Here is a 15,892-nt window from a genome sequence, read left to right on the forward strand (position 1 = left end):
GAGTTGAAAAATATTTGCACAAGTTGAAAGCAGTAACACTGCAAAAAATGTATTGTGCAATTTGTACAGCTGAATGCTCTTGTTGAATGTTATTTTAATAAGGCTGATATCCAGTAACTAATCTTAGGTTGTTGAAGTTTTGAAGAGCATATTTTATTCAATTTTGTATATCCTTAGTTCAGTAGTGCTGATTACACAATGCATTACAGCTTCCTACAATATATATGTAGCCTTGTTAAAACAGGGTTTAGTATTGTGTATTCCACGATTTTGCATAAATTGTCCACTTTCATTATATGAATGCTGTAACCAATTTCAGGCAGGTTTCTGAAATATGCTTCTCCACCTTAAAATGTGAATGGCAAATAATTCATCAAGATTTAATAATATGAGATGGTTACCACTGCTTTTCACAGATAAATATGCCACAGGGATGCCATAGCATAAGATCTCACCTTCCCCATTACTTGGCAAATTTGTTAATTAGAAGCTGAAAATTTTGAAACAGTGGTCCTTAGGCATAACAAAAAAAGCTATCATACTGCCATAACAAATTCTGATTTCCATCTTTAACCACAAACGCTGTTCACGTTCAGAGAATTGCCAAGTACTTAATTGAACTTAAAAACAAATAATTCTATATCACATGTTAGGATCTATTATATCTGCCCGAACAGGCAGGTGGGGTCTTACTTAGGCTTTTCACTTGAAAAAGAGGCTTAGTCAAAAACTGAGGGTCGCTTAATATTCCCTCCAAGTTCTGTGACTCAGAAAAATACCAGAAAGTAAAGGCAAAACTTTAAAGGGGGCAAAATGTAGTGTGGATCTCTACATCATGTCAAAACATAGGGTCGAGCAGGTGTAACCCATTCCTACACCTATTCTCTTCAATCAATAAATCTTCAAAATAGAAGAACATTGCACAATAATAATTTGAAGTTTAGAGGTGCAAAATCTTCCTAATTCTGCCAATGTCATCCCATAATTTGTGAATGGGCAAGAAGCTCAAATTTGAGAGAGAAGGGTGGAAGTCATAGACCTTGGCCAACATGTAGCAGTGCTTTAGCAGTCTAAGTATGAAACTCATAGATATAGTAAGGCAAGTTTGGAGGCTGTCCAGTTCAACAATGATGAACAGATAGTCCTAAAATCGTCCATCAGCAAGACTGGCAGGTCAATCTCAGTAAATTTATCCCCAGATCAATTTTCCCAACTAGAACATCTTATAAGTCTCATACTATATCCATTTTAAACCTTGATGAATCACTCCAACCATAATTCCAGATCATAACGATGTAAGGTGATGAATAAATTAATTTCAAAGACGAGGCTTTTTAATGTAATCTGCTTTTAAAATGGTAATCATACCCTAAATGTAGTTAGAGTTATACAGGTATAGGGCTGAGAAAGCTGAGAAAAAGCCTATATTATTAACTTTCATGTTGCCAATAGCTCTCCACATTTCATTTTTTATTCTTTGCTTGATGAAAGATGACAAATTGTCTATGTACTATTCTAAAATAAGAGCAGCCACAAAAACAGCACGTTATCTGTCACAGCAAGAATTGTGTACATCAATTAGGGAAGACCACAAATCCACATGACTCAAACCACAGTAACAGAGAAAAAAAATCAAAATAAAGTCTTGATTAATGACAATTCAATAGGCTTGTGTGCATGTGAGAAAGACAAGAGATTGTGTTAATATGGTACTGGAGTAGGAATGTGTTGATGTGATCCAAATATTCTACTTTGAAGAGGGCTGGAAGGAAACATACTTCCAGCCTCACGGTGGTTAAATGTCCATCCTTACTAAGTCCTTAGCATGGGTCAAACTATTTTTATTAGACTTTTTCACCTATACCAAGGATCCTGGGGAAATATTACCACAATTAGCTACTTGTAGTGAACATGTAAATGGATGGATCAAGAATGTTTGAATGATTTTGCTACAATACTAAACAATGAAACTGTTCCACCCATGTGGTTTGGCACCAAAAAATTAACCAGGAAAAACTACCAATTTGATTTGTATACTGTAGCTGTAAAACAATAGTTAACAAAATCTCGATTCTATGATGCTCAATCCACAATCTGCAAATCTGGAATTCCTATAATGCCTACAATGGGTTATTGAAAGACTCAAGGCTTTCTCCCCCACCCAGGAAACAGTCTGACTTTGTCTCAGCTACAATACTATAAATCAATGAATCATGCTTGAAGATATTTAGTCATTTGGTTATTTTTCTTTTTAAAATTAAGATCAGTCTTCGATTAGGCATTGTAGATTTATGAGTATATTTTAAAATTCAAAACAGATTTCCATTACTCAGAAGACATAATTCTAGGAAAAGGAAAATTGATGAGTTATAGAAAGTATTAGCATAGTGTACCTCCAGGAAAAAAAGTTATAGTGGAGGGATAACTGATTAATTTTCACTGGTGTCAATCACCAGTACCTATAAACAGATAAAATAAGATCAGATTTCTAAAATTTAAATCAAAATACACAATTTCACCAGCTGATAATATAACAGTCCAGGAGTTGTTTCTTGGTACATTCATGTAGAATGACATGGTAAGATTTCTAGAAGAACACTGTATATTAGAATGCAGAATATTGCAACATGTTTGTGTCGTGAACATGCAACTGCAACAGAATGAAAGTTAATATCAAAATAGCGAACATCTTGATTCAAAGAACCATTCCTTGTTGTTACTGACATAAATGGCAATAAGACGCACCAGTTGTGCTGTCATGGGAATCTCGGCGGAATCGTTACAAAACATGTACAAAAAATTCAGGGCAACAATCACAAAGCCAACAGAAGGTTGTCTGCATAGCCAAATAGTAGACTACAAGACAGAGGAGGAAGTGATCAAATTTTACAGCACTCTGATTGGGATTGCACCTCGAATAACATAACCAGTCCGGGAAAAAGGGCACATCATTCGTACAATGGATACAGTGCAGAGCAGAGCTACTAAACTGATCCTCAGTGTATGAAGCCTGCGTTATAAAGGAAGACGAGATAAAGTGAGCTTTTCAGCGTAGAAAGATGATCTCCAATATTATGCAGGTATACGATTTTTAAGAGAATTGAAAGGTAGTCTATAATGGTTCTGCAAATTAAATTGAGAGTGTGGGATAAGGTTCAAATTAAAAAAAAAAATTAATAAAAGGCAAATTTAGGACTGGTATCAGGATTTATTTTATACAAAGACTGAACAATGTGTGCAATGGACTTTAGATACAATATTGGTGGTGACAGACCTATAATTATCAAAGAAACAACTGTTTGTATGGTATAGTTAGAGAACTTTACAATTTTTTTGAATTAATCATTAAAGTGGGGAAAACGGTCTCTCTCATGCATTATCTTGTAATGAATATAGGTTTATTCAAGACATAATAGAGCACAATTTAGTCTGCAGTACAACACAGAAGGCAAACCGAGTCAACCATTAACGCAAGTCAATCTAAGTAGGTTGCAGAACCAGGCATAAGCTAGTACATTGTTTTGTGCTCTTGAACACAAATTAAGTTCAAGCCTTTTAGATCAATTTGTTCCTGAAAGTTTTCAGGAAAAATGTCATCAGGAAAGTGTGCAAAGCTCATGCACCCTTTCACCACGTAAATCAGGAAAATATGCAACTGTGAGCTGAAAGATGTGGTACAGCGAGGGCCCAAAATCTGGTGAAGCTTATGAAGTTAAGTTAAAATATAACATTAGGTTATGCAATGATCAATATTATCCACTACATGTTCTATTATGACCTTCTCTGCTCTTTAGGAAGAGGAACTTTATCTGTTAGCATTTATGAATGCTAACTTACCAACTAATTCCATTTCTCTATTACCATCTAATTTCAAAAATATAAACAATGATAATACATCAAGTCCCTTCATTTATAAGCAATGTATTTAATTTAAATAACAACGTTACTCAAACTAAGGCATTTAGCCTCAGGCTACATTCAGACACAAGGTGAGATAAGAAAGAAACCACAGAGAAGTAAAACTATGGTTTACAAAAATGCAGGATATGCTTGTGTTTCGAATAGTCTGTACTTCCAACAGTTTTGCAATACACTTGAATAATTTTCCAAGTAGGCATTTGAAGAAAGCAGACAAATGGCTTGCCTGCAGAACAGATAGAAAATTATGGCTGCATTCATGAATGTTTCAGCCATAATCCTAGTGAAAGGACCTTAATCCCACCACCAAGTATTATGACATAAATAAAAGGAAAACTTACAAACGTGTCCTTATTTTCGTTACCGTTTTCTACTGACATGGGGATGGCACTGGTTCCTGTGGGCACAACACTGCTACTGCTATGTACCAGCATGCTTTTATCCTGAGGGGGAGACATGCTCTGCAATGGTCGAGACACACAATGAAAAATGTCACACTGCTAATGACACATTAATCAAGACTACAAGCATGCAGTTAGTTGATGTTTTAACATAAATACTCCACACAAGCTGCAAACATTCAATTCATGCACAAAAAAAAAAATCATGCATCTTCATTATACGTAAGTGGTTCCATTAGATTTTTTAACTGACGGCCTATAAAGTGAACAATACTGAAGTATGTCATCCATTACCAGCCATCTGTAACAAGTTTACTGCAGGTACTTTGCATACAACATACAGTGAGCTTCATTCTCCATGCTATTCAAAGGTATAATTATTTTTTTCCTTTTAACCCAAACAAGCTTTTGGAGCATTTCATTCAAGATATTATTACTGCAAACAAAGCTCCTGATTAAGAATGAATCAGTCTTCAGATCTGGCCTACTTATTTCTTAAACAGGTTATTTAATTCAGCTATCACAATGACAGTTTTGCTTTGAACCCTGATGGTATGTTTTATTCAGCAGCTACAATATTAATTATTTGCTATCAGAATGAATAGTTACAAAGCACAGTTGTTACAAAATGTAAAATTAATTTAGATGGTTACCATATTCTTGCAATATCTCAACTAGCATTAACATTTGGGCTTTCTGAGAGTATTATTAATCTTAAATTGGTTGTCATGTCCTATGCGGTGGGATAATTCCCTCCATCACTCAATCTTAATTATTTGTCAATACAGCAGGAATCAACAACGTCTGTGGAGGTGTCCAGATGATCCCTCCTAATTAGCAAGGATACTGTGGATACACGATACTAAGTTGAAGAGTACAGCAAAATGGCAAAGTAACAACTGCAGCATTCCTTATTCTTCAAAAAAAAAGTGAATTTTGTCATGTATCCTCCCAGAAATATTGCCACTTACCAGATATAATGAAATGTGCTATGCAGGTAGAATTTTACTTGAAGATTCTAGAGGCAGATAGATTCGAGATTTGAGAGGCAACCGAGTTGTGTGGCGAACCCAATATGATTTTAAAAATGCAGTGCTATCATCCATTAGGCAAACTAATTTGGTGTTAGGAATTTGAGAGGTGTACAACATTGAGCAAAACAGAATAACGACTCAAAGATCAAGATCAGCCTGAGAGGTACCTAATTTCCCTACAAGTTCTCATCTCTTGCAATACAAAAGCTTGCTTGTCCTAACCATGCAATGTGAGAATGGAGGAAAATCATAAGAACGTTCGACCCTTTCTTTTATAGCAAAGAAGAATGTGGAGTTTATTAGGGTTGTTTTACACGGTGCTTTGGAACCTGAACAAACAGGTATTTTCACCATTACCCCCACCCCCTTGCTTCTAGTAAGCTTTGGGCAAAGTACCAATGATAGCAGGGGTAACAAATGGGGAAAGCTGTTTATTGAATTGCTAGAAGCTAGTTATTAAATGACAAATCTCACAGTTCCTGCCCTCTGAAACTTAAGCTTCTGTGCTAGCACAATTCAGACACCTGTGTTACAGTGATCAAAGCTACAAGTGTAGTAATACTATAAAATAAAACATTCAATAAAAATAGAGTAGGAGGAAATGAGACAGGACAAAATTTCTTTAAAAAGACACATATCCTTTGTAAATTCTATTTGCTTGGCTAACTAATCCATGGAAATAAATTAATATATTTCAAACTAAAGTTGCTCATTACAACAAAGTTATTATAGAATGACCAGCACTGGGCAATTATTTTTGTTTCAGGACTTATCAAGACTTAAGCTCTTCTATCAGTTATATTGCTTATTATATTGAGCTCGTTTTAAAAAATCCAACAATTAGGTTCCACTATATTAAGAAGCAGCTTGATTTTCCGCCCCAATGTAAAGATTTAAATTTTACCTCATGTGCAAGGAGAGGTTTGGTTTCCAGAGGTTGCTTGCCTTTTCGTTCCTCTCTTACAGGCATAAGTGACTTCAGAAATTTCGGTGGTTGAGGAGAAAATGCTTTAAGTGGACTACCCATCAATGAGTGAGGACTCTCTGGTGCAGTGCCTATCAGTGAAAGAAAGTAAAAGGAACAAACCTCCATGGACTATCAGATCATATAATTTTTTTCAATATTTCATGTCAACTGCAATTACAATGAATAATTTTCTTTTGAGAAAAAAAAACATGTGAACTGATTACTGGTGGATCAAGATATCACAGCAGTGGGTCAAAGAGTTTTCCACCTGTACTTGGGGTGGGGGTGTCCGAGGGCAACTGCTGCCCTGCCACAGAGGCAACTGTTTTTGGGGGTGGTGGTGTCCGGGGGCAACTGCTGCCTGGCCCTGGAGGCGATTGTTTTCGGTGGGGGTGGGTGCTGTCCGAGAGGGGGCAACTGCTGCCCTGTCACAGAGGTGACTATGCTCGGGGTCGGAGTGGGGAGGGGTGTACTGGGGCAGCTGCTGCCTGGCCCCGGAGGTGACTGTATTTGGGGTGGGGTGTGCAGGGGCAACTGCAGCCCTGGCGTTGCATCCCCCACACAAGCAATCGAGGTGGGGGACAGGGTTGGCGAGGGAAGTGGCCATGCAGTAGGGACACCTGTATAAAATGACCATCCCTCTGCAACTGAGACAGATCAGGTGCAACCACAGTGAAAATACTGGGGTCGGGTTCCCAGCCTATCCACCCACGCAAGCAATGTGGAGGCACCAATGTGCCACCAAGCCCTCCAGACCTTACCCCCACCACCCCAGCACAGACCACGCAGCAGTTGGACTGCACAAGTTGTACAATCTCCTTGCCAACGCTGACCATGTAGCAGTCACTGCTGGAGGCGCTCACAGCCCATTGCAATATCAGCATCCCACTTTGAACCAGTGTCCCCCCTGTCACAGGATGACAGCGTAGCCATGCAGCACACTCATCTGTGGCCTTTCGAGGGATGGCCAACACTTCCCGGGAAGCATTAAGGGGCGGTCACACAGGGCCAGGAAAGGATGCTAAGTACACCAATACTAACCATGTCTCTCTCTCCCTTTCATGCTGCAGGAGGACCACGTCAGGATCATGGATCCTGGTGACTTAGCTGTATACCTGATGGCCTACAGAGAGTGAAGACGATGGAGGAGAGAGTAACTGAGGCACCTGGCTGCACAAAGGCAGGAGCAGCAACCTCATGAAGAAGGGGCAGCAGGAGCTCCCGCACATGCTGCCCAGGAGTGACAGCGAGCTGTGGGTTGGTCAGTGACCAGCAACACCTAGACGCTGTCTGTCATTCCTGCAGATGACCAAGGACCAGTGTCGCCGATGACTGCGCATGTCTAGGGACCTAGTCGCTCATATCTGCCACTTACTGCAGGACTTGGGGCCAAGGGGACATGGAGGACATCCACTGCCAGTGGCTGTGAAAGTGAACGCGGCGTCCAATTTTTATACCAGTGACTCCTTTCAGAGCTCCACAGGTGACCTCTCTGGGATCTCACAAGCTGCCACCCACAAATGCATCCATAAGGTCATGAATGCCATCTTCTCAAGGGCACACAACTTGTGCATTTCACCCAGGACCGGGACAGCCAGGGCCATTGGATTCGCCCTGATCTTGGGATTCCCACAGGTGCAGGGTGCAATCGACTGCACCCATATGGCACTCAGGTCTCCGTCGCTACACACGGTGGACTACATCAGCCGCAAGGTCTTCCACTCACTGAATGTGCAGCTGGTATGCAACCACCAGAAGCACATTCTGCAGATGTGCGCAAGGTTCCCAGGGAGTGCACAACACCTACATTCTCAGTCACTCGCAGATCCCTGCAGTCTTCCAGGGTCCACAGAGGCTGCAGGAATGGCTTCTTGGGGGCAAGGGCTACCCACAGAGGCCGTGGCTGATGACATCCATGCGGTGGCCTCAGACTGTAGCAGAGCGAAGGTACAATGAGGCTCATGCTGCAGCTTGCAACTTGGTGGAGTAGACCATTGGGATGCTGAAGATGTGGTTCCAGTGTCTGGACCAGTCTGGTGGAGCCCTGCAATACAATCCACTGAGGTATCATGCATCATCGTCATCTGCTGCACCCTTTACAGCCTGGTGCTCCCAGGGGGAGAGACAAGCTGGCTGAGAAGGAGCTGGAGGTCTCCTCGGATGAGGAGGACGGTAGCGGGGATGAGGGTGAGGAGGTCCTCAGTGGTGACGATGATGGGGATGAGGCCCTCCCACTGGCTGGATGAGGCAGCCATGCTCGGGAGGCCCTCATAACTGCCAGATTTGTGGAGGATGATAACAACATGCAGTGAGGTGTCCCCATAGATCCTCACATCGCAGTTGTGAACGTTTGACTCCAGTCTGGCTTAGGCAGTGCCAAAAGCCTCTGTGAGAATGTTCCTGTCATGGAGACGCAGTGGAGGTCCTAATAGTCGCTCGATCGCAGGAGGCTGATGACAACATGCAGTGAGGACACTCCATGAATCTTCACATAGCCTCTGAGAATGTCTGACCTGTCTGGCTGAGGGCAGCTCGTTTGCGCTCCATGATCAGGACCATCTCAGTGATGCAACCATGAAACTTTAGGTGCATCTGATGCTGTGTTCACCTTCAGCACCTGAGCCCGTCAGGAGCTGGTGCACAGCATCAATGGTCACAGACACTGGTGCGATGGGGGCTAACCCCCCTTAAATGTCCTGAGAGCACACAGAGAGAATGCGAGAACAATGTGGCACCTGCCCACCACACTCAGTGATGATTCCAGGGAGTGTGAGGTTGGACCATCACTTTGGTCTGAAGGCTGCACAGAGCACAGGGAAGAGGTCCTGGACTGAGACACCTGCCTTTATCTTGTGCAGAAAGGTTTCACATCCGAGTGACAAGAACACTGCTCATCAGAACAAGGAGTTTATTGACAATAGTAAACAGTATGTACAAGTGATCAACACCCATGCCCAGGCTGTGCAACTACTTTTCCTTAACTGACCTAATCCTGCCGCTACATCTTGGTGCTCCCCGGATATCCACAGCGGAGGTGGAGGCAGCCTGCTGACTGCGACGCCCTGTCTGTGATGGCTTTGGCAGGCGTCCTCTGGAGGGCTGAGACTTGGAGGGTCCGGGCCGGCTTTCGGGGTCCTATGGTGTAGCAGTGGCACCCTCCTTGGCCTGTGGAGCTAGAGCTGTTTGGGTCAAGGGAAGAGGGGACTTGGATGGGCTGGACACCCCTGGAGACACCTAGATGGGTGTCTCTGGGGTGTGCAACTGCTGATCCTCATCCCTAAGGGTGCCTGAGGGCCCCTGGCTGACTCCATGAGGGGAAGGGGTAGCTGGAGTGAAATCGAGCTGCCCGACATCCCTCTCGCATACACACTGTTGGAGGCCAACGATGGCATCAGTGATGGAGTTCAGCCCGTGCAGCAATGCAGGAGCGACGTCCTGGGCCAAGGTCTCCATGGCGGCCACCATCCTGCCAGTGTTGATCTCGGTGCATTGCAATGCCGGTGCTATCACCTCAGGCTGAAGACAGATGGACTCCTCCATCGTGCCTTGCAATCTGAGCAGTGCAGCGGACATCCCTTCCTGTTGTTCCCTAGCTTGCCTTTGCAGCTCCAGCAATTGTGACATGGCCGAGTCCAGAGGCTCATCATCTGACTTGGACTCAACAGGTTCCTGGCCTCCAGCAGCACTCCGAATGCCAGGGACCTGGGAACTCCCTGCCGCCACCTGCCATGCATCAGACTGTGCACTGTGCTCACCAGTATGTGATCCCATGCCTATTCTAAAGCTAGGTCCCAATGAGGTGTGTGTCTCTGTGCTGGAGGAGGTTATGGGTGAGCACTGTGATGGAACTTCGAGGACGGTGCCTTCAGATTCCCCTTCGGAGATTTCTTCAGGGCTTGATTGGAGGCGGATTCTGTCGGTTGTTTGGCGAAACCAAGGGGAGATAATTAGTGCATGGCAGCGGCCTGTGAAAGAGGACACATCACTCGAGGCATGACTGTCTGATGGATGTTGCACTGCTGGATCCTCATTTGGTACAGCACCGCTGTCCTCACCGTCAGCACAGGAACGGTCCAGATCATGGCCAGTCAGCTAGATGGCTCTATTTTCAAAGTCCGGGGGGACCTTGATTTCGGGTACTCCGCCACCAGTCTGCGACCTCTCCCTCTCGTTGTGTGCCAGCTTGTCCTGCACGGATAGAGATAGAGAGTGTGTAAACAGGATGCCTGCCAGATAGATGTGCCTGGCCTATGTAGGTGGTGAGTGGTCCCATGGGCGGGCTGAGGACAATGAAGACGTGTGTGAGAGAGTGAATGGTGATGTCCCTTGAAGTAAGGGCCTGTGGATGTGTACTGGGTTTGAGAGTGTGAGAGTTGAGAGTGATGAAAAGAGTGACTTACCCTGGTGGAACTGAGGAGATCATTCATCCTCTTGCAGCACTGGGTGGCTGTCCTCTTCTGAAGGGCGTTGGCACTGTTCACCGCTAACAATGCCTCCCAAGCCAGATTGGTGATGTTGCTGCCCATCCTGCGGACAGAGCAGGGGTACAGGACATCCCGGCGGGCCTCCACAGTATCCAGCAGTCGCTCAGGGGACCCGTCAAAAGACCAGGGGGCTGCAGTCTTTTTTCCTTTGCTGGCCATGCCTCCCAGGCAGTGGTGGTGAGCTGGTAGCAATAAGTGGTGTGCTGGCAGCTCCTTTTAAACATGGTGGCCGGTGTGATGCAATGGCGGGGGTGCTGGCGGAAGGGCGAATGAGAGCCTGCCCATCATGGAAACGGCGTGTTTCCCGGAAATGCATTAATAATGAGGTGGGTTGGGACAATACGAGGTGAAAACCCGCCATCACGGCTGGTGGGTGAAACATCGTTAGGGCAAATTTGGGAAAATTCTGCCCCGGGTTTCCACCAAACCTCTGGCAGAAGGTGGAGAAGAGAGTGAGTGAGGGGGAGGAAAGGAGAGGAGAGGGTGGGAGGAATTGAGAGCAAAAAATTAAATATTTGAAAGACAGATCTTAAGTATTTCAGGAAGCCTGACAAGATGGACATTTAAAACAAAAATTAAATTTTAGCGTATGCTAAATATTAAAAATTCCAACATGATCTTATTGTTTTATTAAATGTTCCACATTTCTGTCTTTTCATGAAAAGTATAATTAGTTGATTTCACTTTGTTGATAACTATATTTACCTCCAGTGTCTTTCACCCTGCGTGGTGAATCTTTAGGTAGGGTACCATACCAGGAACATTCCTGAGAGTTGAACGAGCAGTCAGAAATATCATGATGACTCTCTGAACGACCCTAGCAGCATCAGGAAAAATAAATAAAATGGTTTACTGCTTTTACAAAAACAAGGAATCAATTATTTTTAGTTGTATGCCAGAATAGCCAGGAAATTAAAACCATAATGCTAAACTGCATGTCATTTTAACTTAAAACAAAACCATTGAAATCTTCAGAAAAATAGTTAAACCACAGTCTGGGGTGAGAAGAAAATTAATGCTGTTTTTAGGATGTGCAAACCTCTTATGATGGAGGCAATACCAGCAACGTAACGAGTCCTTTTGATGCAAAATGATTTTAACATTGTACATTTACAAGTTGACACACTAACTGGGACAGGTTAGATCAATCATTACGGGAACCGAAGATGCTCCTTTAATGGGCTAAATTATTCAAGTGCAATATTTGCACAATAAAAATGGGGAAGTCAAAGAACAAAACTCTCAAGTCCAGTTCACTTAATCTACTTCCATCTTCAAGTGTCTGGGTACAGTGGAAGTTTGTTGTAAATGGCTGTGGTTTCCTGCTTCTGAACACAGCAGCCTGTTACTTTTTTTGTCCATGGAAGGGAACGGGAGGAAAGTCATGGGTTGGTGTGGAAGAGTTAGGAAAAGATTCATGGTAGCTTTACAATGACCTATATTAGAGTTCATTGCAGTAAGAACACTTTAAAGAAAGTTGTGCATAATTTGAGTTGCTTTTAAAAAAATAATTTGAATAGTTATCATAAATATTGGAAGTGGAGAGCTGCAGTTCCTTTTTCCATTTGCTGTATGAGGAGGACTGGTATGTGTGTTGAAGAACCTCACAAGAAAGGCCCCACCTTCATATAAGCCCTTGGTCAAAAGCAAAGTAAAATTTGCACCACAGAATTGACATTTAGGATAACAGTTAAGGGACTCCCTTCATATGGCCACATGAGTACAAGTGTCATGCAATGAAATAAATGTCATGCCTACATCAGTGTTACTTTTATTGCTCCTTTACTCAAGACCCATCAATAACATTAATACAAAGATACTGCAGATGCTGGAAATCTGAAATAAAAACATAAGATGCTAGAAACACTCAGCATTTCAGGCAGCATCTGTGGAGAGAGAAACAAAGGTAATAGGATCGTCTTTTGCAACGGAGGTGAGAAACAGGAGCCGGGACTCTTTACGTGCAAGAAACCCATGTCTGTTGGGAAAGCAACTGAAGTTCGGATTTTCATGGTGCAAGCCTTTAGCTGATATGGAGACCGGGTTCCTGTCCAATTAAAAATGGTGGATGAGGTTTCATGCTTTTTCTAGTTTGCGCCGGGGCTCCTGGCCTGCCCGCCAACTTTAAGGTTGGACGGGCAGGTCCTTTAATTACATAATTGACTCTGTCAATGGCCTCAATTGGCCATTGACAGGTTGGTGGGCGCGCAGTTGATTTTGCTGCGCCCCCACCTTCCTGAAAATTTAAATGGGGCGCGGTGATGTCGGGAGTTCTCCCCGACATCACCGCGCGTCATTTTACGGGTCAGCAAGCGGGCCCCGCCCCCGCTTGCCAACGCGTAAACTTCTGCCCTATATGAACAAAGTTCTTTTCAGGTTGAACCTGAGCCACATCCGATCCTCCTGGATCTTATATGGGCTCCCTGATGTGCATTGAAGTGGAGCAGTGAATGTAGATTTGTAGATTTTTGTATAAAATATGAGAAACAGAATGAAGGTCTTGGGCTTGTAAAGTTTGACTTGCAGTTGGATTCTGGAAGATTTTTTTAAACAAGAGGTAGTCCAATACTGAATTTATACTGTTTGATGGTCTTAATACATTTAGTTGTAGAAAGTAAGTACAGCACCAAATATGTTAACTTTTATCTTCAATGGGTTATGGCAAGGGTTGTGGAGAAAAAGCAGGAAAGTGGAGTTGAGGATTATCAGATCAGCCATGTGAATGGCAAAGCAGACTCGATGGGCCGAATGGCCTACTTCTGCTCCTACGTTTTATGAGGGAGAGGAGGGAGGTCCTCTTCCAAGAGTGTGGCAGGAAGAGGCCACCTCATCATGCAGCAGGGGCACTTCTCTGTTCAATGTCATCTCCATTTGACTCCAATTCCTCCTCTTCTGTTGCCTCCTGGTGAGCTATTCCCTTCTAGGGGCCTCACTGTCCTCAAGCTCCACACCTCTTTGGAGGACCATGTTATGGAAAGCATAACAGGCCACTCTAATGACCGAGGGCCTCGCAGGAGGGTATTGGAGGGCACTACCTGACTGGTCCGGGCACTGGACTCAGTACCCTCTGAGCCTGCAAAGCCCCATCAATTTTGAATCTGATTTGTTTTTCAACCTTAGTGAAGAGGGCATCTGTCACCTGAGTGATGCACCGGTCTTCTCTGACAAGGTTATAAATGTCTGTGACCATCTGCCCAGAGAGTTGCAGTCTCCTTCGGCATTGGTTCGCAGTCATCTCCAGATATTTTCACCTCTGAATGTAGATCTGTGCTCAGGTTAGTGTCTCCTTCTTGTTCCTCCTCCCTCTCATCTAGCCTCCTGCTGCCTGGGGCTCTGTTCTTCCTGTGGAGGCTGCTGCTTTTCATTTCCAATGGTCTCAAATTCTAAGAGTGCAGCACCAGCTGCAGCCTTCCTGGTGATCATGGAGTTCAGCCATGCCCAATGCTCTGATACCCATGCAATGCCAGGAGGGTGATGGCTCCCTGAACTGGCAAAGTTCTTAATGCTGACTCCTTCCCTGACTGTCGATAGGCTGCTGAAACTTTAACTTCAAATGGGCAAGCCCTTTCACCTATGAAAAGCATGATCAATTACCTTTCTAGGCTTTGCTGACCTCTGTGATTCACCCTGACATGGTCCTCACCTGCCTTCAGCTGGTCTGAGACAGAATGCTGCTGAATGCTGGCTGCCCCCAGGAAGATTCAAAACGTTTGCAAAGAATGGACCCTTAACAACTTTAATTGGCTTAGTTAGGGGCACCTGCAAGTTTGGAGGCCCACGCTTGCCCCCATTCTCAGGAAAATCTGAGATGCTGGAAATGGAGATGGGATGCTCAGCTGCTCGGCATGCTGTTATTTATCAGGTAGCCGGCCTCCGTTTCAGCCCCAGCTGGGCTGCGAAAACCCAGCCCCACGTTTCAGCTTGATGACCTTTCATCAGAACTGTTCTCATGGGAGGTCAGCAACCTGAAAAGTTAACTCCGTTTTTCTCTCCATAAACACTGCCAGACCTGAGTACTTCCAGCATTTCCTGTATTATTCCATCAATAACGTTGTTGAGTGTGTGTTTTTCAATGAGTGGTCCATGCATTTACAAGTCTTAATATCTGCCTATGGCTTAAAAGTTGTTAGTGAAAAAATTCAAGCCCAAGGTTCGAAAGATGGCCTACGCCATCACCACCTAGGGATGTACATATTAAATTCCTGCTGTGAGCCTGTCCTTTGGCTGTAATTTGATTTGACCAGATAGATTTGAGTCACAATGATTGGAAAGAGAGGCTGTTGAGCTCATTATTCCATACGAGCCAACAATTCCACCTGTCCAAATTGCTGCCTCTTAAGTGCTTCCAGAATTTTTGTCTTCGCTGTCCTTAACTGGGAGGTCATTCCATATAATTATTGTTTTATATCAGAAAGTCCTCTGGACGTCAAATCCCAAACTTAATTAATCGAAGGCAAGTTGGGAAGGGAAGTTGAATTGCTGGCACCAGCTGTTATAATCCTGGTTTTTGAGCACACACAAAGTATTATGCATTTGCTCAAAATTTAGATTGCATTACTGATCTCAGGGCCGAGTCCCTGATCCAATTTTCCTAATTAAGAGGTAGTACTTGAAGGGTTGGAAAATTGCTGGTCTACAGCCCCTGGCTTTCCATCCATTTAAAATGGAATAGAAAATCAAAGTCTCCCGGGTACTTATAAGACATTGTTAGGGATTATCCTCTGGACAAATAAACACCTGCATTCACCAGCAAAACCATCAATTTCACGCTCTTACCTATGATTCCCTGCGAGCTCTAGCATGCACCTATTATATTTATGCAGTGTTTAAGAATTCATTGGTAACGTACCCTGTACTCATCCTCTTCATATCCAGAAAGATCTGATCGACTACTGGAGACCTGTAGAAAGCAAAAATGTAACAAGACAAGCAGATCAGAGATTTTATAATAATTGCTGCATGCCACAAAATGTCTTCCTTTCCTGCTTTGAGCTAAGATTGTTTAATAAGCACATTTAAAGCATGGTTGTGAATTTTAGGCATATTATTTTCCATTATGTTTCAACATTTACAACACACACAGTTAAG

At 43.5% G+C, this 15,892-nt stretch overlaps 1 protein-coding gene across 7 annotated transcripts in view; it reads right to left on the bottom strand.

The window, feature by feature from the left end:
* Nucleotides 1-15,892, bottom strand: part of kif13a (kinesin family member 13A) — a 327,451-nt gene that overhangs the window by 6,097 nt on the left and 305,462 nt on the right. For 4 of the 7 annotated variants that reach the window (XM_078539266.1, XM_078539264.1, XM_078539265.1 and 1 more), the window contains 4 exons: nucleotides 15,654-15,704; nucleotides 11,510-11,621; nucleotides 6,258-6,409; nucleotides 4,260-4,379 (listed from right to left, as the gene is read on the bottom strand). In XM_078539266.1, the coding sequence (XP_078395392.1) occupies nucleotides 4,260-4,379; nucleotides 6,258-6,409; nucleotides 11,510-11,621; nucleotides 15,654-15,704 (435 nt within the window). Of the gene's footprint in view, nucleotides 1-2,385; nucleotides 2,460-4,259; nucleotides 4,380-6,257; nucleotides 6,410-11,509; nucleotides 11,622-15,653; nucleotides 15,705-15,892 lie in introns of those variants that run through there. The other 3 variants (XM_078539268.1, XM_078539269.1, XM_078539267.1) reach the window with 3 other exon arrangements.

Source organism: Cetorhinus maximus, chromosome 3 (assembly GCF_964194155.1).
Source record: "Cetorhinus maximus chromosome 3, sCetMax3.hap1.1, whole genome shotgun sequence".
Lineage (NCBI taxonomy): Eukaryota > Metazoa > Chordata > Chondrichthyes > Lamniformes > Cetorhinidae > Cetorhinus > Cetorhinus maximus.